Source organism: Physeter macrocephalus, chromosome 14, assembly GCF_002837175.3.
Source record: "Physeter macrocephalus isolate SW-GA chromosome 14, ASM283717v5, whole genome shotgun sequence".
Classification (NCBI taxonomy): domain Eukaryota; kingdom Metazoa; phylum Chordata; class Mammalia; order Artiodactyla; family Physeteridae; genus Physeter; species Physeter macrocephalus.
Genome location: NC_041227.1, coordinates 118,338,515 through 118,360,604, shown reverse-complemented (window position 1 = coordinate 118,360,604; position 22,090 = coordinate 118,338,515). Strand labels below are relative to the sequence as shown.

Genomic DNA, 22,090 nt, shown 5'->3' with positions numbered 1-22,090 from the left:
TTTCTTTTTCTTTTTTCTTTTTTTTTTTTTTAATCTCAGCAGAGAACAGTATTTTATTTTATAAACTTATTTATACATTTATAAATTTATTTATTTATGGCTACGTTGGATCTTCATTGCTGTGCGCGGGCTTTCAGCGAGCAGGAGCTACTCTTCGTTGGAGCGCGCGGGCTTCTCATTGCGGTGGCTTCTCTTTGTTGTGGAGCACGGGCTCTAGATGCGTGGGCTTCAGTAGTTGTGGCACACGGGCTCAGTAGTTGTGGCTCACGGTCTCAGTTGCTCCGCGGCATGTGATCTTCCCAGACCAGGGCTCAAACCCGTGTCCCCTGCACTGGCAGGCAGATTCTTAACCACTGCACCACCAGGGAAGTCCTATTTTAGTTTTTAATTGTATAGTTGATTTACAATGTCATATTAATTTCAGGTGTACAGCACAGCAATTGTTATATATATATATATTTTTTCAGATCCTTTTCCCTTATAGGCTATTACAAAATGTTGAGTATACTTCCCTGTGCTATACAGTGAGTCCTTGTTGGTTATCTGTTTTAATATATAGTGGTATGTATATGTTATCCCTACCCCCCGCCCCCGCTTTCCCTTTGGTAACCATAAGTTTGTTTTCCGTGCCTGTGAGTCTCTTTCTATTTTGTAAATAAGTTCGTTTGTATCTTTTTTTTTAGATTCTACATATAAGCAATATCATATTATATTTGTCTTTCTTTGTCTCTCTTACTTCACTTAGTATGATCATCTCTAGGTCCATCCATGTTGCTGCAAGTGGCATTATTTCAGCCTTTTTAATGGCTGAGTAATATTCCATTGTGTATATATATACCACATCTTCTGTATCCATTCATCTGTCCATGGATATTTAGGTTGCTTCCATGCGTTGGCTATTGTAAATAGTGCTTCAATGAACATTGGGATGCACGTATCTTTTTGAATTAGAGTTTTCTCCAGATATATGCCCAGGAGTGGGATTGCAGGATCATATGGTAACTCTATTTCTAGTTTTTAAGGAACCTCCATACTGTTCTCCATAGTGAGAACATTCCCACCAACAGTATAGGAGGGTTTCTTTTTCTCCACACCCTCGCTAGCATTTATTATTTGTAAGGGCTTAGTATTGTGCTAGGCTCTGAGTCTGATGAGTTAACTAAAAATTAAAACGTAGGGCTTCCCTGGTGGCGCAGTCGTTGCGAGTCCACCTGCCGATGCAGGGGACGCGGGTTCGTGCCCCGGTCCGGGAAGATCCCACATGCCGCGGAGCAGCTGGGCCCGTGAGCCATGGCCGCTGAGCCTGAGCATCTGGAGCCTGTGCTCCGCAACAGGAGAGGCCACAACAGTGAGAGGCCCGCGTGCTGCAAAAAAAAAAAAAAAAAAAAAAAAAAAAAATTAAAATGTAGGTTGGATAGCTAGGTTTATCACTGAGATGACAACAATGGAGATTTGGGCTGTCAGGCATGAGTAGGATTTTGTCAGGAGAGAGACTTCCTGAGTATCAGAAATAGCATGTGCAAAGGCACTGGGGCACAAAAGACCCTGCCATGCTCCAGGGTGTCTTGGGCTTGGGGCAAGGCAAGGAACTGGATACCAGGAGATGAAAAAAGAAGGCAGAGGTCAGACCATGCAGGATCTTTGAGGCCACCCTAGAGTCTGGACGTGAGCAGAGGCAGGGGTGATGCAGCAGGCTCACTCTGCAATCATTGAGATGCCCAGTGGGGATGGGGGTGGGGGGACATGGTTCAGTGGTCCATATAGAGGCCTAAAGAAATTTCAGACAGCACAGTGGTTAGCACCACAGGGTTTGGAGCCAGTCCGACTTGTGTTCAGGTCATGGTACTGCTCTTAAGAGCTGTGTGACTTGTGCAAGCTTCCTCATCTGTAAGAGGAGAGTCACAGCCACCTGTGCATAGAGTGGCTCTGAGGATCGAATGTGTGCAAAGCACTCAGAACTGAGTTTTGAGGGGTAGTGAGTCCTGGGTTTGTGTTGACTTTGGTGTCAGAAGAGAAAGTCAGCAACAGCGGTGGTGGGAAGGTCAGAAGCTGGGGAAGTGAGAGGGTCACAAACGACCCAGGTCTCTAATCGGGGTGATAGGATGAAGGATGAATCAGGCAGAGAAGTTTATCGAGAGATGAGAGATTGGAAAGGAAGACAGGTCAGACATGCAGAACCGTGTTGGCCAGGCCAGAGTCTGGACACCAGGGTGTGAAGTTGAGGTCAGAAATGGGGGATAAACCGCAGGGTTTGGCAGGGTGAGAGGCATAATGAAACCATTTTTTTGCACAGACTTTTGCTAAGCATCCACGTTATGTCTGACTCTCTGTGTAGAGGATCAGAGATTCAAAGTGAGCAACACACGCACCCGACCCACCTCTAGCTGAGGGTCAGCAAGAAGCTGTGTGCTTAGAAGTCCGCAGGGGTGGGGTGGGGGCAACTGGACGAGGAGTCCCTAGCTCAGCACCTCGAGGTAGAATCTGGAAGGTCTTCAGGAAGAGGATCCTGAAGAATCCTGAGCAACGTCACAATAGGAAACAGGGGAATTCCAGGCTTTGACAAGGAATCCGTAGTGTTTTGGACAAGGTGAAGTTGAGGCCCCCTGAGGGAGAAATGTGTAATCAGTGATTGCAGTTTGAGTCTAGAACTGAGGAGAAGTGAGAGTAAGAAATAGAGATTGGAGGGTCTCCTGCGGTCACAGCCACAGGCTTGAAAGCTCCAAGGGGGCAGAGACTGTGTATGTTCATCACTATCTCCTCCACCCCTAGCACAGTGCCTGGCCAGTAGCTGGGGCTCAACATTTTCTTTTAACTTTATCAGAGAAATATATGCATGTGGTTAAATAGTACTGAAGAGCTTATTCAGTGATGAGAAACGAGAAACCCCTATACCACACAGCCCCAGCCTCACTCCTCAGAGCAACCACTCTTGTTTCATGTGAGCAGTTTTTCTGCCTAGTTACCTTCTTATCTCTCTACAAGCTCACAGGCTTTTACTTGGTTTATCAGCTCTAGACATGACCACTTTCTTGCTCTTATGGCACCACCCTCCCCCATCCTCCCAACGTCAATTGTTTTTAGATATGCTGATAACCTTTGTAAATTTAATATACTTATATCTTTATTTTTGTCATCAACTTTAGAGAATATCTTTTGACACCACACATAGTAAGGTGAAGTTTTTACCCTACCTTTCCCTTCAGCTTTCCTCCCTGCCTTACACCTCCCAAAGCCTCTGACCTGTATTTTTGGGTTTTTAATATCAAGGTTGGTAACATTCATATTGTCCCATAATCATAATTATGTTTTCCAAATTTTGTTTATATATTGATTCTAAAAGTTGAAAGTTAACAAACAGGATTTACCTTATTGTGACTACATAACAACTGTTCACTGCAGGGCCAGTAAAGGTACCACAACTACCTTTTCTTTCTCATACAGCTTTTTGTTTTTCCTGGAGTTTTTAGCGGCCTTTTCCTTGTACTCTTTGCTTTTATTATAGTCTTTGTTTTCTTCAACCTCTACATCTAGCCAGCTACCTTGTCAGGTCTTCTTTATTTCAGAGACCTACTGCCCAGTATCCTCTATTCTCCTGCACCAGTGTGTACTGGTTGTAGGCCTCTATACAGTTAACATCTGGGACTTAGCTTCTTTCTGGGGGTGGACACACTATTTCATTCCTGACTCTCTTGTTTTACACCTTCATTTTGCTTTAGCACATCCTCAAATAACTTCCACCCCCCAAAAAAAAGAGGAGGTACATTTTCTGAGTTTTCCATGGCAGAAATGATAGTTGGGCTGGATATAAAATTCTAGGTTAAAAACCATTTTCCTCAGAAATTATAAAGACAACCTTTGTTGCTAACTCTGCTGCCAGTATGATTCTCCTCCCCTTGTAGGTGACTTGTTTTTCCACTTAGAAACATTTAGGAATCCTTTGTTCTTGGTGCAATGAACTTTTACAGCAAAGATCTTTTGACATCTGTAGTGCTGGGCATTCAGTGAACCCTTTTAAGCCAATGACATCCTTCAGCTCAGGGAAACGTTGATTTCTCTTTTCTTCTCCATGTTCTCCATTCTTTCTCAATCCCCTTTCTATATACCAGAATTAGATTTCCTTTTAACTTTATTTTATCTTTTTTTTTTTTGGCTGCACTGGGTCTTCATTGCTGCACGTGGGCTTTCTCTAGGTGTGATAAGTGGGGGGCTGCTCTTCATTGCGGTGTGCGGGCTTCTCGTTGCAGTGGCTTCTCTTGTTGTGGAGCACAGGCTCTAGGTGCACGGTCTTCAGTAGTTGTGACTCGTGGGCTCTAGAGCACAGGCTCAGTAGTTGTGGTGCATGGGCTTAGTTGCTCCATGGCATGTGGGATCTTCCCGGACCAGGGCTCAAGCCCGTGTCCCCTGCATTGGCAGGCAGATTCATAACCACTGCACCACCAGGGAAGCCCTAGATTTCCTTTTGATCCTTTTCTCTCACATTGTCTTGATATTTTGGTTCTACTTTCTAGGAATATTCTCTGTATTTTATTTTCCAATTCTGTTTGCCAAAAAACTCTTTCTTTTCTTAATTCTTTTTAAATAGTATCCTGTTCTTGTTTGCTGGATGCAATATATATTGTTGAATATCTTCATTTCGGAATCTCTGAAGATGATTAGAGTTTTTAAGTTTCCTTCAGTTTCTCAAGTTACCTCTGATACTCTGGAGTGCTTTTTTCTCTTGGTCTGTCACGCCTATGTTAGCAGTTTTCTCAAATGCCTGGTGATGCTTGGTTGTTCATGTGTAATAGTGAAGTCATAAAAAGCTGATTGGGAACCTGTGACTTCAGGAGCCTATTGCCTGGCAGATGTCACTTTAGGGTGACCAGACAGGAATCAGACATATCTCTGGCTGGTTCAAGAAGACCAACAAAATTGATAAATCTCCAGCCAAAATGAATAAGAAAAAAAGAAAGACAAAAATTACTAGCATGAGGAATGAAAGAGGTGACATCACTACAGATTCTGTAGATATGAAAAAGATAACAAGGGAATATTAGGAACAAATTGTGCCAATAAATTTGACAACTTAGGTGAAATGGATAAATTCCTTTAAAAAAAAATTACAAACTCCAAAAGCTGACTCAAGAAGAATAGATATGCTGGGGACGGATAGTGTTGGTTGCATAACAATGTGAATGTACTTAATGCCACTGAACTGTATACTTAAAAATAGTTTTAAAAGGACAATTTATGTTATGTATATTTTACCACAATAAAAAAGAAGAAATAGATAGGCTAAATAGCCTTGTATTTATTTTTGAAAGTTGAATTTGTAATTAAAAATCTTCACACAAGGAAACTCCAGGCCCAGGTCCACAAGCTTCATTTGTGATTTCTACCAAACATAAGAAGAAATAATATCAATTTTACACAGACTGTTTCAGAAAATTGAAGAGGGAATACTTCTCAACTCATTCTATGAGGCCAGCATATCAAAACCTAACAAAGATATAATAAGAAAAGAAAATTACACACTAGTATACATCGTGAACATGTATGTGAAAATCCTTTTTGAAAGTTAGCAAATCAAATTCAACGATGCATAAAAAGATAGTACATCATGATCAAATGAGATTTGTCCCAGGAATGCAAGATTGAGTTAACATCTAAAAAAAATCAATTTAGGGCTTCCCTGGTGGCGCAGTGTTAAGAATCCGCCTGCCAATGCAGGGGACATGGGTTTGAGCCCTGGTCCGGGAAGACCTCACAAGCCACGGAGCAACTAAGCCCATGCTCCACAACTACTGAGCCCACATGCCACAACTACTGAAGCCCGCACACCTAGAGCCTGTGCTCCACAACAAGAGAAGCCACCACCGCGATGAGAAGCCCATGCACCACAGCGAAGAGTAGCCGCCGCTCGCCACAACTAGAGAAAGCCCGCGTGCGGCAATGAAGACCCAACGCAGCCATAAATAAATAAAAAAATAAAATTTTTTTTTAAATCAATTTATTTCACCATAAACAAATTATAAAAGAATTATTAACAGAATAGTATGTAACATATGTTAACATAATATATGCTATATATAACTTACATAATATATTAACAGAATATAAAAGAAAAACCATATGATAATCTCAATAAATTCAGAAAAAGCACCAGATAAAATCCAACATCCCTTCCTATTTAAAAATTAAGTAAACTAGGAATAGAAGGGCACTTCCTCAACCTGATAAAGGGCATCTATGAGGGCTTCCCTGGTGGCGCAGCGGCGCCTGCCGATGCAGGTGACATGGGTTCGTGCCCCGGTCCGGGAGGATCCCACATGCCGCGGAGCAGCTAGGCCCGTGAGCCATGGCCGCGGAGCCTATGCTCCGCAATGGGAGAGGCCACAACAGTGAGAGGCCTGCATACCGCTAAAAAAAAAAAAAAGGGGCATCTATGAGAAAAATTATAACATTATACTTCATTGTGAAATACTGAATGCTTTCCCCCTAAGCTCAGGAGCAAAACAAGGATGTCCACTCTCAATGCTCTTCAACATTTTACTGGAGATTATTCTCAGTGCAATAAGGCAAGAAAAGGAAATTAGAGACATCCAGGTAGGGAACGAAGAAGTAAGACTGTGTTGAGTCACGAACATTATCGTTTACATAGAAAACCCTATGGAATCTAAAAAAAGTTACTAGAACTAATAAGATTTTAGGATGGTTACAGGATACAAGATCAATACATTTCTATATAATAGCAACCCAGAATTGGACATTGAAATGATTTCATGCACTACAGAATGTCACTTGAATCCCTAATAGAACATCCCCAAGTTGGGTACAGAGGCCCCAAGTCGGGTACAGAGGCCCCAATTCGGGTACAGAGGCCCCAAGTTGAATCAACCTCAGACTCTTGCTTCCATCCCCCAGTGCTGCAATGAGGTTTACACCATAATAATTTCTCCCCTTCTATCCATATCCAGTTGCTGTTTATGGAAGGGTTAAGGCTGCAGGTGTTGATTAAATTTCCCAGGGAAACTTTGTAAAGCAAGCAAAAGAAGGCTCTGAGGTCAGAAGCCTGAGGAATAGCAGCACTTGGGGCAGGTAGAATTGCAGAGGAAGAAAGACGTGGGGAGAAAGCCAAGGGATGGTCGAAGGAAGCATGGTGGTCAAGGAGGTGATGGGTTCTGAAGAGACCACTGAGCCCACCACTGTGAGCCTGTCCCAGGTGTACTCTTAGCCCAGCACTCTGGATCCCAGGCCCAGGCTGAACACGGAAGAAGCCAAATCCCAGGAACGGCACCAGCCATGCAAGGACACTCTCCAGCGTCTACATCTCTAAGGAGAGGCCACAGCACATTCTAATCCTTTTGGTCTAATCCTGGGAGCAATTCTTCTCAGCCAGAGCCAAGGCTGTCACTTCCTGCCACACTCCAGGCTCGTAGGGACCCAGCTTGCCCATTGCCATGATGGCCCCACCATCAACTTCTATCCAGTATGCTGGGGAGCAGAGAATAGGACAGCCTGGTGGCCCCTAGCCCCAAAAGATGAAAAAGAAGCTTCTGCAATAAAAGATGCAAGCTTCCAGGAAGGGTACTGGGGCGGGGGGCCTTCGCCCAAGGAGTCAGTGTCTCCTGCAGAGGATAATTGGAGCTCATAAATAACCAGATGGGTGTCAGCATCACCTCAAATTAAGCACCTGGGGTGAGAACTCTGGCCCAGAGTTGGAGATAGATGACCCCAGGGTGTGATGGTGTGAGAAGCCAGGGGAAGAGAGGACAGATTTCAGGGCAGGAGAGGCCAGGATTAGAGTGAGTGGCAAATCTGAAGCCTGGCCAGAGAGAGTGGAGAAAGGGGGCAGAGGGGCAGGAATGGAGAAAGGTGAAGTTCATCTGGGATGTGATGGGGAACCCCACACGGTTGTTGGCTCCAGGGTAGGACGGCATGCGGGACAGGGGAGTAAAGAGTTCCTTGAGTGAAATCTGCATTCAGGTCCTGACTTCCTGAATGATCAGCTGAGAGACTTTGGGCAAATGAAACTCTTCTCATTTTTTGTGTTGAATCAATGAGCTAAAGCATACAAAGTGCTCCACACAATACCTGGGCTAGAAGCCCTCAATGAACGGAAGTGACCACTGTTAGTATTCGCCCTAATGGAGGACAGTGATGGATCACGGAAGATGGAGGGAGAAGACGTGGAGGATAGGGCTGGTGACCCTGGCAAGGGAGGGCGAGGAGACGAGGGGCAGGATGGGCGAGGGGAGGGCACATGGGCTTAGGTGAGGGACAGGGAGGGAGGGGTGTCTGGAGCAGCACCACCAGCCCGGGCTCCGGAACCCCTCCGGGACTGTCCCCACCTGCAGCTCCCCTGCCCTCACCTCCTTCTCCCTGCCAGGTGCCAATGGATTTCCCTGCTGTGACAAGGAGTCGGTGGACATTGTGGATACACTGTGAGAACTAGTCCCCCCCATCATCGTAGGACCTCTCCCCAACCCTCCAAGATCACCAACCCTCACCGGCTGCCATGGCTGTGAGGTTCTCATGTGTACCCACCCAGGATCTCCCTCTATCTTGCCCGTTTCCAAAATCTCCCCAAGGGCAGTATCCAGGCCAAAAGGCAGCAGGGGGTGGGGGTACTATCCTCCTCTGCTTCTGCCCCCACCCCCTGACGTTGGAGGAGGACTGAGGGGTGGGGGGGCACACCCAAGACATGGATGGGACCTGACCCCTTAGAGCTAGCTGCCTTTCTCTGAGGACAGAGCTGTCCAAGGGAAGGGTGGGCAGTTGCCTAAAGAAGGAGAGGGGTCACAGTGGCTGAGCACTGAGGGCAACGGCCAAGATGACAGCAAAATACCAACAAGAACCAAGGGCACCCTCCATATACACCCCTGCATTTCAGATCTGCCAAGCTGAGAGCGGGCAGGTCCCAGAGAGGGCGTTGCTCTGGGCTTTTCCCTCTGTGGGGAGCCGCTTTCAAGGGCACTGGCTCACTGGAATGCTGGATTAAAATGAAGATTCCTGGGCCTCACCTCCAACCAACTGTATCCCTCTTTGCTGGTGGCGGGGGGCAACTTGGCCAGCTCTCTAGGCGCTTCCAGAACTCACTGAAGTTTGAGAATGAGTCTGGAATTCTTGGTGGGAGTGGGCACAGACAGGGGAGTGAGCTGAGGGCATCTTGCCAGCTCGTGTACAAGGCAGGGGGCCTTAAGGGCTCCAGACACCGTCCCCTGAAGCCACCCCATGGAGCCCTGTCACCCACTCCGTCTCCTTCTGTCTTAGGGGTGGCATAAACCAAAACCAGTTCCAACCAATACAAGAGGAAGATGACATGGAGGTAATAATGGGCAGCGTCACATCTTACGGGGAGGTGGGAGTCCAGGGGCAGGGCTCTTTGGGGCCCGTCTTCTCTAAAGCCCGACCAGCCCCTCCCCTGGACAATTCTGGGGCCCTAGCACCAGGCCAGCGTCAGCACGAGCACACACACCCACCCTCACCAGCTGCGCACGCCGCCTTCCTGCCCTAGGCAGGCCACGTGCGAGAGGCAAGTGTGGGAAAGGAAGTGAGAAGAAACACGAGGGGGGCAGGGCAGGGAATGGGGGTCGGGGAGGACTTTGCGGGGCAGGCACTTCCTCAGCTTTCTGTTGAAACCTTTCAGCTGGAGAAAGAATTGCTAGAGCTGGAGCCCCCAGACAAAGAGGTCCTGCGCCTAGACCCAGAACCGGAGCCGGAACGGAAGCCCAAGGCTTTCCCGCAGCCAGAGATGCGCCCGGTTGTCGCGGTCAAGCCCGAGGCCAAGCTGGACACAGATCCCCAGCTGAAGGTGGTTAACTTGGGACCCTTCAGTGAAGAGCCTGAGCCACAGGGGTATAAGACAGAGTCACTCCACCCCTACACGGAAGGGCTAATGCAGCACGACATCAGCCGATCGAGTCTGAGGTCAAACTCCAGCTACCTGAGCACCACAGGGGAGGACCCGGTGTCCACCGACCACCACTCCTTCTGTGTGCAGACCTCCAAACACCTCTTCTGGGCAGACAAGCTCGTCCAGGCCTCAGAACACAGCCTGCGACAGGCGATCAGCATGCAGCCCACCGAGGAGAGCACAAAAGAGACCGCCTGCCACCCAGACCAGCCGTCGGCCCCCAAGGACGCTGTGTGCTCCCAGAAGCAGAGCCAGGCCCCCAGGGCCCAGCCAGCTCTTCCAGACAAAGTCTCCCAGCAGCCTCCAAGCCCCCAGCCGTCCCCCTCCCCACAAACCATCGGCCTGGCAGAGCTGATCAACTTCGCATCTTCCCTGGCCATGGCCTCCTCCGGCAGGATGGACTTGCCCAATTTGGGGCATGTGATCAAAGCCCCACTCCAGAGGGCCATGACGCCTTCCACAAAGCCCACTGCGGATCACACTGCCCAGCCCCCCGTGGACGACCCAGAGCAGGAGAACCTCACTAAGGAGGCACTAGAGAAGCCACCAGAGGAACCGCTAGAAGCCAGGGAGCTGCAGGATGCTTCAAAGCAGGCAGACAAGCACTTCCCTCACCCTTACCTTGACTTCAGCAAGCCAGGGTTCAAGAGGGCCACCGTTAAAGGGGAAGTGAAGTTTCTCCAGCCCCCAAACATGTCCCCTCAGCCGCAGGGAGCTGGGAAAGAGTAAGTGAGGCTGGCCCAAAGCTCCCCCAGGAGGGGGCCGTGTTATGATGTTCAGGTGGCCCCATTCCTCACACAGCCAGGTGGGGGTGGGGACAGTGGAATGAGGGACTGGCTGGGGGATGGGTGGGCTGTGCTATCTCAACCTCAGTGACCTCATTAAGGCTGCTGGAAACAAGGTTCCGGTGGCCTGAGGCGCAGTGCCAAGGCCAGGGCTGGAAGCCTGGGGACCATGGAGGGTAAGCGCTCCAGGGCGGGGACAAGGACCTGGGTTCAAGGCGGGAACTAGAATGTCGTCCTAGCGTTAGGAGGCTTCTCAGCCAGAGCACAGACAGCCTCACCCTCACTGGAAATGCTCAGGCTAGTATCTTCCCTACTGAGAGCCCGATGGCCCCAGGCCTGGGCCCAGGACACCTCCATCAAGCCAGGAATGAGGAAACGGGGTTCCCCAGCACCCCGTGCTTCCTGGTGTTGCAGGAACACAACAGAACACCAGCCGCCCATCAGCATGGCAGGAAGAGGCCCTCTTAGCCCCAGGGCCTTCCTCGGAGAGGCCTCTGGGCTCACCCCTCTCTTTGCACCTTCCCACCAAGGCCCAAGTGACACTCTCTCTTTTGCGTTGCAGTTCGGGAGGGAGTCCATTATTGCTGAAAATCCATTTTAAGCTGTCGTCCCCCACTTCCCCAGAGAAGACTAGACAAAACCAGTAAAGCCTACAGTGCTGGCCCCCGGCTCAGACTTTTTGTGCAAATGCTCCCGGACCAGTGAACTCCTCTGGCTGCGGCATCCTGGTCTCGATTTTTTTAGGGATGCCACCCCCACTGTAGCTACCCCAGCAGCGCCTGCCCCCTGAGGGCTCTGCCAGCCCTGTTTTGTACCTGCTCACTCCCCATGGGTGGTCCCACTTCCCCTGCACCCAGCCGGACCTCCCGGCCAGCAGCAGACTTGTGACTAGGGGAGGCCTCAGTGGTGCCCCTTCTGAGGCTTCTGTTTCTTAGATGTAAAAGGGGGCATGTTGGGATCGCCTGAGGCGAGAGCCTGCTGGGGGTGGGGCTGGGCAGGTGAGAAGGCTTCTGGAAGGAGTTCTTCCTGCTTCTCTCCATGGGGAAGGCCTGGCATGGGAAAGGGGTGGTGTCCAGGGCTTGAAGGAGGGAAAGAATGAAGCTAAAGGATCGGTCCTCCAGGGGCCACCGCCTTGAGTCCGAGGTACCTTCAGCGTAGGGGAGAGCCCATGTGTAGTGATGCACTTCTGCATGCGACCCAGACACACACACACACACACACACGCACACACACACACACGCACACACACACGCACGCACACACACGCACACACACGCACACACACAGACCAGCAGCTGACCAGCATGTTACACATACAGATATTCACATAACATAGCCACATGCAGACCGAGGAAGCACGTTCCACACACGCAGTGCACACAGGCACACACAAACACAGTACCTGTGACCCAGACACATGCACACAAACGCACAAGCCTCCCCACAGTGGGGGAGGACAGGCAATGTGGAGAAGCTTCTGGAAGAGGAGATGGCAGCAAAGGAGGGAAGAGAACTTGGAGTGCGGGGATGGACATGCGCAGGAAGAGGGAAGTTGGGCAGGAAGAGAAGGGGAGGCCGCACCGAGGCTTGGGACTTGGTGAGCCTTGAGACCTACTCTGGGCCAAGGCTTCCCGTGCAGTGAAATCTCCACCTCGCAGATCCTCAGAATCCTGCCCCCACCTTGAGACGGGGCTGAGGAGGGCGGTGCCCAGGGCCTGGGAGAATGGGATTAGGAAGGGGTGAGCAGTTAAGAATGGGCCAGGGCCAGAGAAGGGGGCAGGAGGCTGGAAGGAAGGATGAAGGAGAGACCCAGAGGTGAGTGTCTGGGGAGAGGCTGGGTCAGAACGGTCATCTGGCTTTTGGGATGCATCTTCCCAGAGTATTTTGTTAATGTGGTTTGTGGGTTTGCGTCGTTTGGAGGAAGGGCTCCTTCCCTCCCGGGGGTCCTGGGGTAAGGTGGGCCACAGCCCCAACTTGGCTAGATCCCACCCTCCCACGCCTTGACTTGGGGCCTCTGGGGCCTGCTTCTCCCCTGGGCCTCAGCCACCCTGTTAGCTTCCAAGTGGAGTCACAAATTTACATGCCTTAAGGGAGGCAGAAACACAAAAGACAAAACTGCAGGTTCCCCAGCAGAGAGGAGCAGGCCAGCGGTGAGGGAGAAGGGCACCCCTGCCAAAGGGTGTTAAGATCCACCCGGAAGCCAGCCTGGGGACTGTGGACCTGGGACGCTGGACTGGCCTCCGAGCCTGTGACTGCCCTTCAGGCAGCAGAGGATGTAAGACCAAGATATCACCATCGGCAAAGAGAACGTCCAGGTGACGAGGGCAGGGGGAAGGTCCGCCGCTCCTCCAAGCTACTGCCCCCGGAATCCCCCAGGGAGAGGACTGTGGGTGCAGGCTGGCGGAGGCGGCGCGGGTCCTGGGAAGGGGAAGCTGTGCACCCACAGGTCTGGTCTCAGGTCCCCTGGAGTCTGAGCACTCAGGTGGGCTGGGACCTTCCGCCCTGTCTTCTCCCCGCCTCCAAGGCCTCCACAGAAACCTCAAAGACTGCTCACGGGAGACCCAGGAGAGGAGCAGGCCTGGAGGACGCAGGGGAGGAGGCTGCAGCAGCGCGTACCCTGCTGACCCAGACAGAAGCAGCAGCGGCCACAGCCACGGGCTGAGCAGCCCTCCCGGGGGCGAGGGAGTTCAAGGGCCTTGCGGCCACCCATACAGTACAGACAGGCCCAAGCGCTGGGTCTGAGCAGTGAGAGCAGGGACTGAGGCCAGGCCTGGGGTGCTGGGTTTGGGGAAAGGCCTGCCTGGCCCTGGCATCTCTCTGCAGCAGGTACAAAAGCCTTTCCAGCCTCCTTCCCGCGAGGCGGCTTTGCAGACAAGAACCTGCTACCACTGACACCCGGGCAGCTAGCAGGTGAGGGCCTCAGGGCTGGGCTGGGAGCAAGGAGGAAAACTAGGGGGTGCTCGGAGCGGAAGACAATGGAGTTGCCTGCCCAGAGGCTGGGGACACAGTGAGAAGCCAGTGATTGTATTGTAACCTCTCCATGCCAGCCTAATTTGCTCATCTCTGCAGTCCCAGGGCTTGTTGGTGTGTGTGTGTGTGTGTGTGTGTGTGTGTGTGTGTGTGTGAAGGAGGGAAGGAGGGATGGGATTGGTGGATACCAAGGTATTTGGATGGTGGATGGATGGATGGTGGATGGACGAACAGGATGAAAGGAAGAAGGGAAACTGGGAGAAAGGATGGAAAAAAAGAATCTGAGGTCCCTGCCCCACTGGGGTTTGGAGCTGTGGGAGTAGGGGTAGAAGGAATCATTTCTACATTTGGGGGACCCAATGTCCCTGCAAAGATCATGCCCTGATACTGACAGGGGCCCCTCAAAGCAGAATCATTCTATTCATCATCAATAATTTTCAGTGCCTACTACAGGCCAGATGCCAGCAGGGCTCCTGGAGCCTCTCGGCATCGTAGCTCCAGAGCCAGACTGCCCAAGTCCAAAGCCCAGCATTGCCCCTACTGGTGGTGTGGCCTTGGACATGAGTTATTTTGTTATTTGTTTTCGTTGTCGTTGGGGTTTTTTTTCATAGGCTGGCTAGAATGATTTAATATTTACAGATCCTTAGAATTGCAACAGATATACAGTAACATAGGGGTTAGCAAGCTACAAGTCTTGGACCAGGTCCAGCATTTGGCCTCTTTCTGTACTGCCTGTGAACTGAGAATGGTAATTACATTTTTTTTTATGTTACATATACTTTATCTATTTATTTTTTTAACATATTTATTGGAGTATAATTGCTTTACAATGTTGTGTTAGTTTCTGCTGTACAACAAAGTGAATCAGCTATATGTACATATAAAAAATATGGAACGCTTCATGAATTTGCGTATCATCCTTGCACAGGGGCCATGCTAATCTTCTCTGTATCATTCCAATTTTAGTGTATGTGCTGACGAAGCGAGCATGTTGTCACTGTTTTTTAACTATTTATTTATTTATTGGCTGCACCGGGTCTTAGTCGCGGCAAGCGGGATCTTCGTTGCCACGTGCGGGAATCTTTTTTGTGTGTGTGTGGTATGCGGGCCTCTCGTTGTGGCCTCTCCCGTTGCGGAGCACAGGCTCAGAGGCCATGGCTCACGGGCCTAGCCGCTCCGCGGCATGTGGGATCTTCCCGGACCGGGGCACGAACCCGTGTCCCCTGAATCGGCAGGCGGACTCTCAACCACCGCGCCACCAGGGAAGCCCCACGTGCGGGAATCTTCATTGTAGCATGCGGGATCTTTAGTTGCGGCATGCAGGATCTAGTTCCCTGACCAGGGATCGTACTATCATGTGGTTCTAGTTTTTTTTGGTTTTTTTGTTTGTTTGTTTTTAATATTTATTTATTTATTTGGCTGCACCGGGTCTTAGTTGCAGCACATGGGCTCTTAGGTGCGGCATGCAGGATCTAGTTCCCTGACCAGGGATCGAACCTGGGCCCTGAGTTCAATTTTTGGACATGAGAATTGAATGGACACTTAACAAGTGCCAACACACAGCAGCCACTGTTCTCCATTAAGTTATAATGCACAGGGGGTTGGTGAACCCAAGTCCTCAGTCCCATCAGAGCTAGAGTGGGTGAATCTCAGGGTTCCTGTGCCTGTGGTTCACCTTGCCCACCTGCCCCCCTCCCCACCCTCAGCGTTCCAGGATGTCTTCAAACTGTTCAGCTCCAGCCAGACAGGCACCATGGACATGCGCAGCAGAAAGCTGCCCAGTGCCATGTGGGTGTCCAGCTGAGCCCACAGGAGATGTGTGAGGTGCTGCGGCAGGCAGACTTAGACGGTGGGTGACCCTGTCCCTGCCCTCCTGTCCTCTCCCACCTCTAGCCCTGAAGAACGCCTCCCTTGCCCACAAAATCCTGGGCCTGGTCCTAGTCTAAAGTTCCCTCTTCCAGGAAGCCTACCCTGATCAACAAGCCTGTCCCGGAGCCCCTAAACATTCCTGTTGTGATAATCATCCTGACTTGGGGCTCCCAAGGGCAAGGGCTATTTCTCCCCCACTCAACCTGGGACAACGCTTGGCCAGAGGCAGGACTGGATGCTCTGTGCCTCGAACTGCTTGCTGGCAAGCCCCTAACGCGTATGCAGAGTAGGGCTTTGGCAGGGGGTAGGCACCTACAGCACCCTCTCCCCTCTCTCTTCCCAGGTGATGGAACCGTAAGCTTCAAAGACTTCCTGGGTGTCCTCACTGACAGCCACCGACTCGCTCAGTGCTTGGGTGAGGGGCAAGGCTGGTGGGGCAGGAGTGGACCTGGCCAGGGGTAGGCTCTTCCTTACCTGCCCCCATGTTCTCTGCCCCTAGGCAAGGTGAGGAACAGCCGGGTCTGTGATCCCCAGGGCTTGCAAACGCTGTTCTTAGAGATGCTGTTCAAGCTGATGATTCTGGGCTTTGTGCCCTTCAAGTCGGTACAGGAGGTGATGAGGTGGGCACAACTGGATCCAGCTTCAGGGTCCAAGATGGGGGGAGCAGACTCTGCCCCTCAGGAGTCCCCAGATGTCCTTGCCCCAGAGACGGGAGCCCTGAATTCTGGGTCGGTTTCCTGGGCCCCAACTTGCCCCCAGGCCAAAGTGGCTTTCTGTCCTGCTTTGGTTTCCCCACCGGTGAGAAGGAGAGGACTGGGGGAGGCGCTGTCTGAGGCGGCTACCCACTTTCCTCCTTCAAGTCACTACTCCAAGAAGCAGCGGTCTCTGCGGCTTAACTCGAACTGGAAGGGCGGGTCCGGCGGCCACGGACGCACCTCGCGCTCTCAGGCGGGCCTCGCGATCTTCTGCCAGGCCGCGCACCTTAGCTGCCTTTCCAGTGCCGAGCTGGCGTGCTCGCCGCACGGACTGCACAAAGCGGGTGCGCCCCGGGCTGGGCGGGGACCTGCGGGACTGGGGACTCTCTCTCAGGACCCGGTCTCAGAACTGGCCGCCCCTTTTCCTCCTACCGGCGTCCTCGCCCCAGGTGCGCGCAGCGCCTACTCCCAGATACCTAACCTGAACGGGCGGACGCAGTCAGAATTCCACACACGGAACCGAACCCCGCCCCCAGACGTCCGACTTCCCAAGTCCTACCAGCCCAGCCAACCCAAGCGCCGGCCCAACTGTGGGCGGCTCAGCCATCGTGAAAGTCGAAAGAGGCAGGGCCAGCGCGCGGGGCCGGGTCATGCAGATACGGGGCGGGCCATGTGAGGGGCGGGGCGGGACCGAGAGCATAGGGGCGGGGCAGACGGATCGGGGGCGGGGCAGACAGACGGGGAGGGGAGGGGCAGGCGAAGAGTGGAAGAAGAACTCCAAGAAATATGGGACCTGACTGGCGGAGATGCAATAAATCACTCAAGGGCGCGGCTAAGGCTACGGCGGGGCATAAGAAAACGAGGCCGGGGACCCAGGTAGGAGGCGGGACTGACGGAAACGGGGCGGGGCCGGCAGAAAGGTGGACTGAGGTGGAGCTAACCCTGCGTCTCTAACCCCAGCAGCAGGCTTCAGCCTCTGCACGCCCCCTCCGCGCTTCCGCAGGGTTCGTGGGCCAGACGCTACAGGGTATACGCGCCCTTCGAAGCCGGCTCCCTCCCCACCAACTCTAGTGCAGAAGCAGCCCTTCTCCCCCTCTCCAGCCTGTTTGCAGAGACCTGCTATGAAGAACTTGTACAAGTAAAGCGTTTGCTGAGCAAAAACAGGTTGCGCTTGGTGGGGGCGGGCACGGAGCGGACGCGGATCTTTTGCAAACGTCTTTATTAATCTTGTATAAAAATAAGGTCCACGGGGAGTCCCCGGAGTTGGGGCGGGGTGGGGGGTGGGGGGGGCGCGAGGTTGCACTTTATAAGTTACAGGCCAGGCTCTGGCTGAGGCTAAGTATGGCTACTGGGGGAAGAGGGGTGCTGCGAGCAGCATTTGGGGGGAGGGGCCAGAGATGCTGCCCCCAGTGGCCAGATGAGGGTGCACCCGCCTATCTGAGGTGGGCGCACGGTCGGGGACCTCGGCGGAGGAGACTGCCCCGCCCAGCCGAGCTGAGGACCACCTTCCTTGAGTCCTGGCTTGCCACCCTCCCTGCCCCCGCTCCCAGCCTCCCAGTCCATCTGCAGAAATAGTGGCTACAGCGAGAGGTCGGAGGTGACCTGAAGGGGGGGTCCGGGGGTGCGCCGACGAGCGCTGCGACGGCCTGTGTCTGCGCGGATGTAGGGCTGGTTCCGCAGATCTGGAGGCGGGGAGGAGAGACATTTACCTTTTCAGGAGTCTGCCCGGGGTTGGGACACCACTCCAGGGCACAGGCCTCACCCCTCTAGGGACACAGGTTGTGTGCACGTGGGAGGGAGCCTGTTTGTTTATCAGACCTCCCTCCAACACAGCCCAGCCATGCATGGTCCAGGGGAGGGCAGCATGACTCAGTCCCCCCAAGGGCCCCCAGGGCTGTGGGCAGCCACTGGGATCAGAGGCCAGGCCGCTGGGTACCTGGGGGCTAGAGGGGGATCTCCTCTCCCAGGCTGGCCTCACAGAGGAGCCTGGACGTCCTCTTGCCGGTGCGAGCAGTGAAGGGCACCGTCTTGAGCACTGAGGGTTGGAAGGGAGGAGGGGCGAGAAAGGGAAAAGGAAAAAAAAGACAGAAAAGTAGCAAAGAGGCAGTGAGGCAGCCAGACGCCCAGGGTTGGGCGGTGGATGGAGGACAGCATAGGACAGACCAAGGACGGGACAGGCCCCACCAAGTCCTCACCTGTGATGATATCTTCAATGGCCCCATCACGGTCACTCTCATAGATGAGTGGCTCCTTCTGCTGCTTCCGTTTCAGCTCAGAGATGAGGTCCATCTGTTGCCGCCGCATCTTGGGCGGGGACTGGGGGGGGAGGGGGAGGGTATATAGCTCCAACTCCAGGATCCCCTTCCCCCCTGTGCCACTAAACCCTAGACCATCTGCCTGGTCCCCCACGGTAAGAGGACTGGCTTGAGGAAAAGGAACCCATTTCCACCCCAGGCTACTGGGGCATCATGGCCTTGGGCAGGGTCAGTCCATAAAAATAAGGGTGTGCAGGAGGGCCAGATCTTTGGGGTGAGGATACCAAGCATCATTGGATCCTAGTACCAAGCTCAGGGGCAGCTGCCTACCTTGGGTGCTGGGGGCTCCCCTTTCCCCGGGGTGTCGGTGCCTGCCTCCTGGGCAGCTGCTGCTTTCTTCCACTGTTCCACCTCCTGCTCGGCTTTCTGAGGGGCCAAGGCAGGTCTGCGTAAGGGGAGTCCTCCCTTCCCTATTCCACCCCCCAGCAGAAATAACCCCTACCACTTCCACTGCCCATGTGGAGAGGCTGCAATGCCCTGCAGGGGGCCCAGCCTGCCCACCAAACACACATACCTTATAGGCTTTGATGAAGCGACTGAAGAGGGAAAAGAACATGGAGGGGGACGTGGTCTTGGGGTTCTCTCCAAAGTACTCCACCACAGACTCGTAGGCTTCCTGCGGGCACAGCCTGTCAGCCCCACCAGCACAGACCCCTCGGAGCCTGACCACTGCTCTGTACCCCCTTAAGACACTGGCCGCTTCATCTCTCCTCCTCCAGGCAGATGGCTGCTCCCTCCTGCCCCATCCCCGCAAGGCGTCCCTGCTGTGGTCACAGCGCTCCAGGCCTTGGCTACACAACCCCACCTAGGTGGTCCTTCACCCCCCACGCCAGCTTCCCCACCTCCCGGGCCGGGTCAGCCCCGGCCCACCTGAGCCGTCTTGCTGTCTGCCAGCAGCTTATCCATGATGGGCGAGTTGGCCCTCAGGAACTCCTTGAGCACCGCGCAGTCATCCTGCCGCACAAACTCCCGCTGGGTCAACTCCAGGCCTCGCTGCAGGGAGCGCACGTCGGCCAGCACGCTGTCCAGGGACACTGAGTGGGAGGTGGGGCAGTAGAGAAGCAGGGAATCAGAGAGGCAGCATTCCCGACCAGTTACCTCCTGTGATCCTGTTGCTTTCTCCCAACCTGTATCCGTCCCCAGGGCTGAGCCCCTCCCCGCACCCGTACCTGAGCCTGCCTTGTCCAGAAAGTGCAGGTCGCTGTGGAAACCTGTGAGCTGTGGGTACTTCTCAGCAATGACCTTCACCAGGTAGTGCAGCAGCGTCTGCTTGCGGTCAGTCGACTTCATCTCCAGCAGCTGCAATGAGGACCTGCTGTAAGCCCCAGGCCACCAGCCAGCCGCCAGCCCCCGGGCCAGGGGACCTCTCCTTGCCCCGCCCTCACCGCATCCAGACTCTGGAGCCGGAAGCCATAGGCTGCTCCACGCTTGCTGCTGTTCATGTAGTTGCCGAAAGCCAGGACGATCTGCCAGAGGCGGGGTGGGGGTGGGGGGGAGCTCAGCCAGGTGTTGGGGCTGAGGAAACCCCCTAAAGTATAAATTGCACAAGAAGAAAAGGTGGTAAAGAGCAAGCCCGGCACTCAGCGCCCACCAAACTCCTGCGTGGATGCCTCAGGTCCACGACGCATGTATACGCGTGTCTGACACATGTTGCACAGCCGACACCATGGCACGCCCAATTTTGTCACCTGCTATCCTTACCCAAAACTGTGCTGCCCACACCTCCCCCCAGGCTGTGGGGTCACCGTCTCCCTCACAGCCATATCTATTGGTTCCCCGACAACACGATGCTCTGCTAATGAACCCTCAGGCAGGGTGTGAGGTGTGCTGTTGTAACATGGCCCCCATTCCCACCTTAGCTTTGCCCTTCTGAGCCTGGATGTTAGAAGTGGGAACCTTAGAGTTGTTGCATCCCAGGGACTCAGGGCAGGGCCCGGGTCTCCCTCTCACACAACCCAGAACAGGCAAGGCATCATGGGTAGGCCCCGCCTCCCAGACCCTTGCCCTAGGCTCTCACCTCCAGGATCTGGCGGAGTTTGTCCGAGGACTTGATGGACATTGAGGCTGCAATGATGGCATTCAGTTGCTGGGGGTGGGATGGGGGAGGCATGGTAAGTTGGGGCGGGAGTGGGGGGAAGCCCATAGGAGGCTCAAGTACTCCCAGATGCCCTCTTGGAGACCAGGCTGCAAGCTGCCTCCCCCCCGGTCCCAGCCCAGGCCGCATCGCCCTGCCAGCCCGCGCACACCGGCATGAGCAGCTGCGCAGTGTCTGGGAAGTTGCCCAGGAAGGTGAGCGTGTTCATGCGCTCGGGCAGGCGGGGGATGCGGCTGAAGCGCAGCATGAAACGGTCCTCCTCTGACAGCTCCTCTACGGGTCGCTGCTCCCGCTCGAAACGGGCGATGAGGCTGTGTTCATACTCTGTGGGCAGGAAGCGGGTCAGCAACTCCAGGAAGTCCAGGCCAAGGGTCTGCAGGTCGTACCTGTGAGGGGAGGGGCCGGTATCACTCCGCACTCACCAGTTCTTGAGAGCAGGACCACTCCTACCCCATCACTTGATTGAATAAATGAACTTAACGATTTGCTATTGCCAACAGCTTCAGGGAGTAAGAGATAACAGTCAAGGGAAGCTGGGCGCTAGGCAGCCCGGCGTCCCGATCATACATCAGTGGCGGCGTCCAAGCTGTACACGCCTGGGCCTGAGTGTAAGGAGGCAAGAAGGCAAGAGGAACATCTCCATCCGGGCATGGACTCACAGTATGACCTCAGTTTTCTTAACCTGAAAATGGGAACACAGTTCCCTGCCCTACTCTCCGGCCAGCATTGGTATGAAACTTGATGGACTCTGTTCCATAGTTGGGGCTCTTTTACTATCTGCCTAACAACCCCGGCCTAGCAGAGGGGCTGCGCTGCCTATAAGCCTGGGGCAGGGGTACTCACGTCTCGATGGCCTGGCAGATGCGGTCCGCCCCCAGGTTGCCCTTGCGCAGGGTGATGGCCAGGTTCTTGGCCCGGTTGGCCTCGATGAGCGTGGCTTTGCTGGGGGCCTTCTGGGCTGCCTTACTCCTGAGGGCACTAAGGTCTAGGTTGGGGCCTTGGGACTTAGTCTTGAACTGGTGCTCAAAGTCAATCATGTCCAGCTCCTGAGGGTGCAGAAAGAGGAGGTGGGGCTTGGCGGGGCCGGGGTCTGGTACGCTCCTGGCTGAGCACCGTGCTTGGTGCTAGAGCCACCTATCCAGCCCTGACCAGGCCACCAGCAGAGAAACAAACCAGTACCCAGCCTGACCATGCACCTTGATGGGGGGGGGGACAGGGGAAGCACATGGAGCACTAAGGAGGAGCAGGAACAGCACCCCATCCAGGGGACCCAGACTCCAAGCCGCTTCAGCTGAAGGAAGAGCCAAATTGGCCAGAGTTAAAAAGATGAAAGGGGGGGCTTCCCTGGTTGCGCAGTGGTTGAGAGTCTGCCTGCCGATGCAGGGGACACGGGTTCGTGCCCTGGTCCAGGAAGATCCCACATGCCGCGGAGCAGCTAGGCCCGTGAGCCGTGGCCGCTGAGCCTG

At 53.6% G+C, this 22,090-nt stretch overlaps 3 protein-coding genes and 1 non-coding gene across 13 annotated transcripts in view; 2 read left to right on the top strand and 2 right to left on the bottom strand.

The window, feature by feature from the left end:
- The window catches only part of SPATA32 (spermatogenesis associated 32), a 14,927-nt gene extending 1,767 nt beyond the window's left edge, over positions 1 to 13,160 (top strand). Inside the window, 5 exon segments of the mRNA XM_028498123.2 lie at positions 8,369 to 8,423; positions 9,253 to 9,307; positions 9,629 to 10,620; positions 10,840 to 10,856; positions 11,251 to 13,160. Coding sequence (XP_028353924.1) covers positions 8,369 to 8,423; positions 9,253 to 9,307; positions 9,629 to 10,620; positions 10,840 to 10,856; positions 11,251 to 11,327 — 1,196 coding nt within the window. The 3' untranslated portion in view covers positions 11,328 to 13,160.
- Positions 12,208 to 17,407, top strand: LOC102995897 (uncharacterized). The gene is given in 9 exon segments (XM_028498122.2): positions 12,208 to 12,277; positions 13,156 to 13,287; positions 13,290 to 13,409; positions 13,507 to 13,590; positions 15,357 to 15,416; positions 15,419 to 15,499; positions 15,863 to 15,934; positions 16,019 to 16,843; positions 17,241 to 17,407. Coding segments are annotated over 9 exon segments (1,560 nt in total). The 3' UTR covers positions 17,357 to 17,407.
- Positions 14,534 to 14,640, bottom strand: LOC112066617 (U6 spliceosomal RNA). Its single transcript, XR_002892762.1, has one exon. It is a non-coding gene; the product is annotated as a U6 spliceosomal RNA (small nuclear RNA).
- An 84-nt stretch (positions 17,408 to 17,491) lies between the features above and the next one.
- FMNL1 (formin like 1) overlaps positions 17,492 to 22,090 on the bottom strand; it is a 26,845-nt gene continuing 22,246 nt past the window's right edge. For 2 of the 10 annotated variants that reach the window (XM_055090488.1, XM_055090489.1), the window contains exons 17-26: positions 21,468 to 21,670; positions 20,776 to 21,010; positions 20,547 to 20,615; positions 19,915 to 19,995; positions 19,699 to 19,828; positions 19,400 to 19,563; positions 19,044 to 19,145; positions 18,800 to 18,895; positions 18,410 to 18,530; positions 17,492 to 17,896 (exon numbers count right to left, since the gene is read on the bottom strand). In XM_055090488.1, the coding sequence (XP_054946463.1) occupies positions 17,793 to 17,896; positions 18,410 to 18,530; positions 18,800 to 18,895; positions 19,044 to 19,145; positions 19,400 to 19,563; positions 19,699 to 19,828; positions 19,915 to 19,995; positions 20,547 to 20,615; positions 20,776 to 21,010; positions 21,468 to 21,670 (1,305 nt within the window). In that variant the 3' untranslated portion in view covers positions 17,492 to 17,792. Of the gene's footprint in view, positions 18,531 to 18,799; positions 18,896 to 19,043; positions 19,146 to 19,399; positions 19,829 to 19,914; positions 19,996 to 20,546; positions 20,616 to 20,775; positions 21,011 to 21,467; positions 21,671 to 22,090 lie in introns of all 10 variants that reach the window. The other 8 variants (XM_024130299.2, XM_055090490.1, XM_055090482.1 and 5 more) reach the window with 6 other exon arrangements.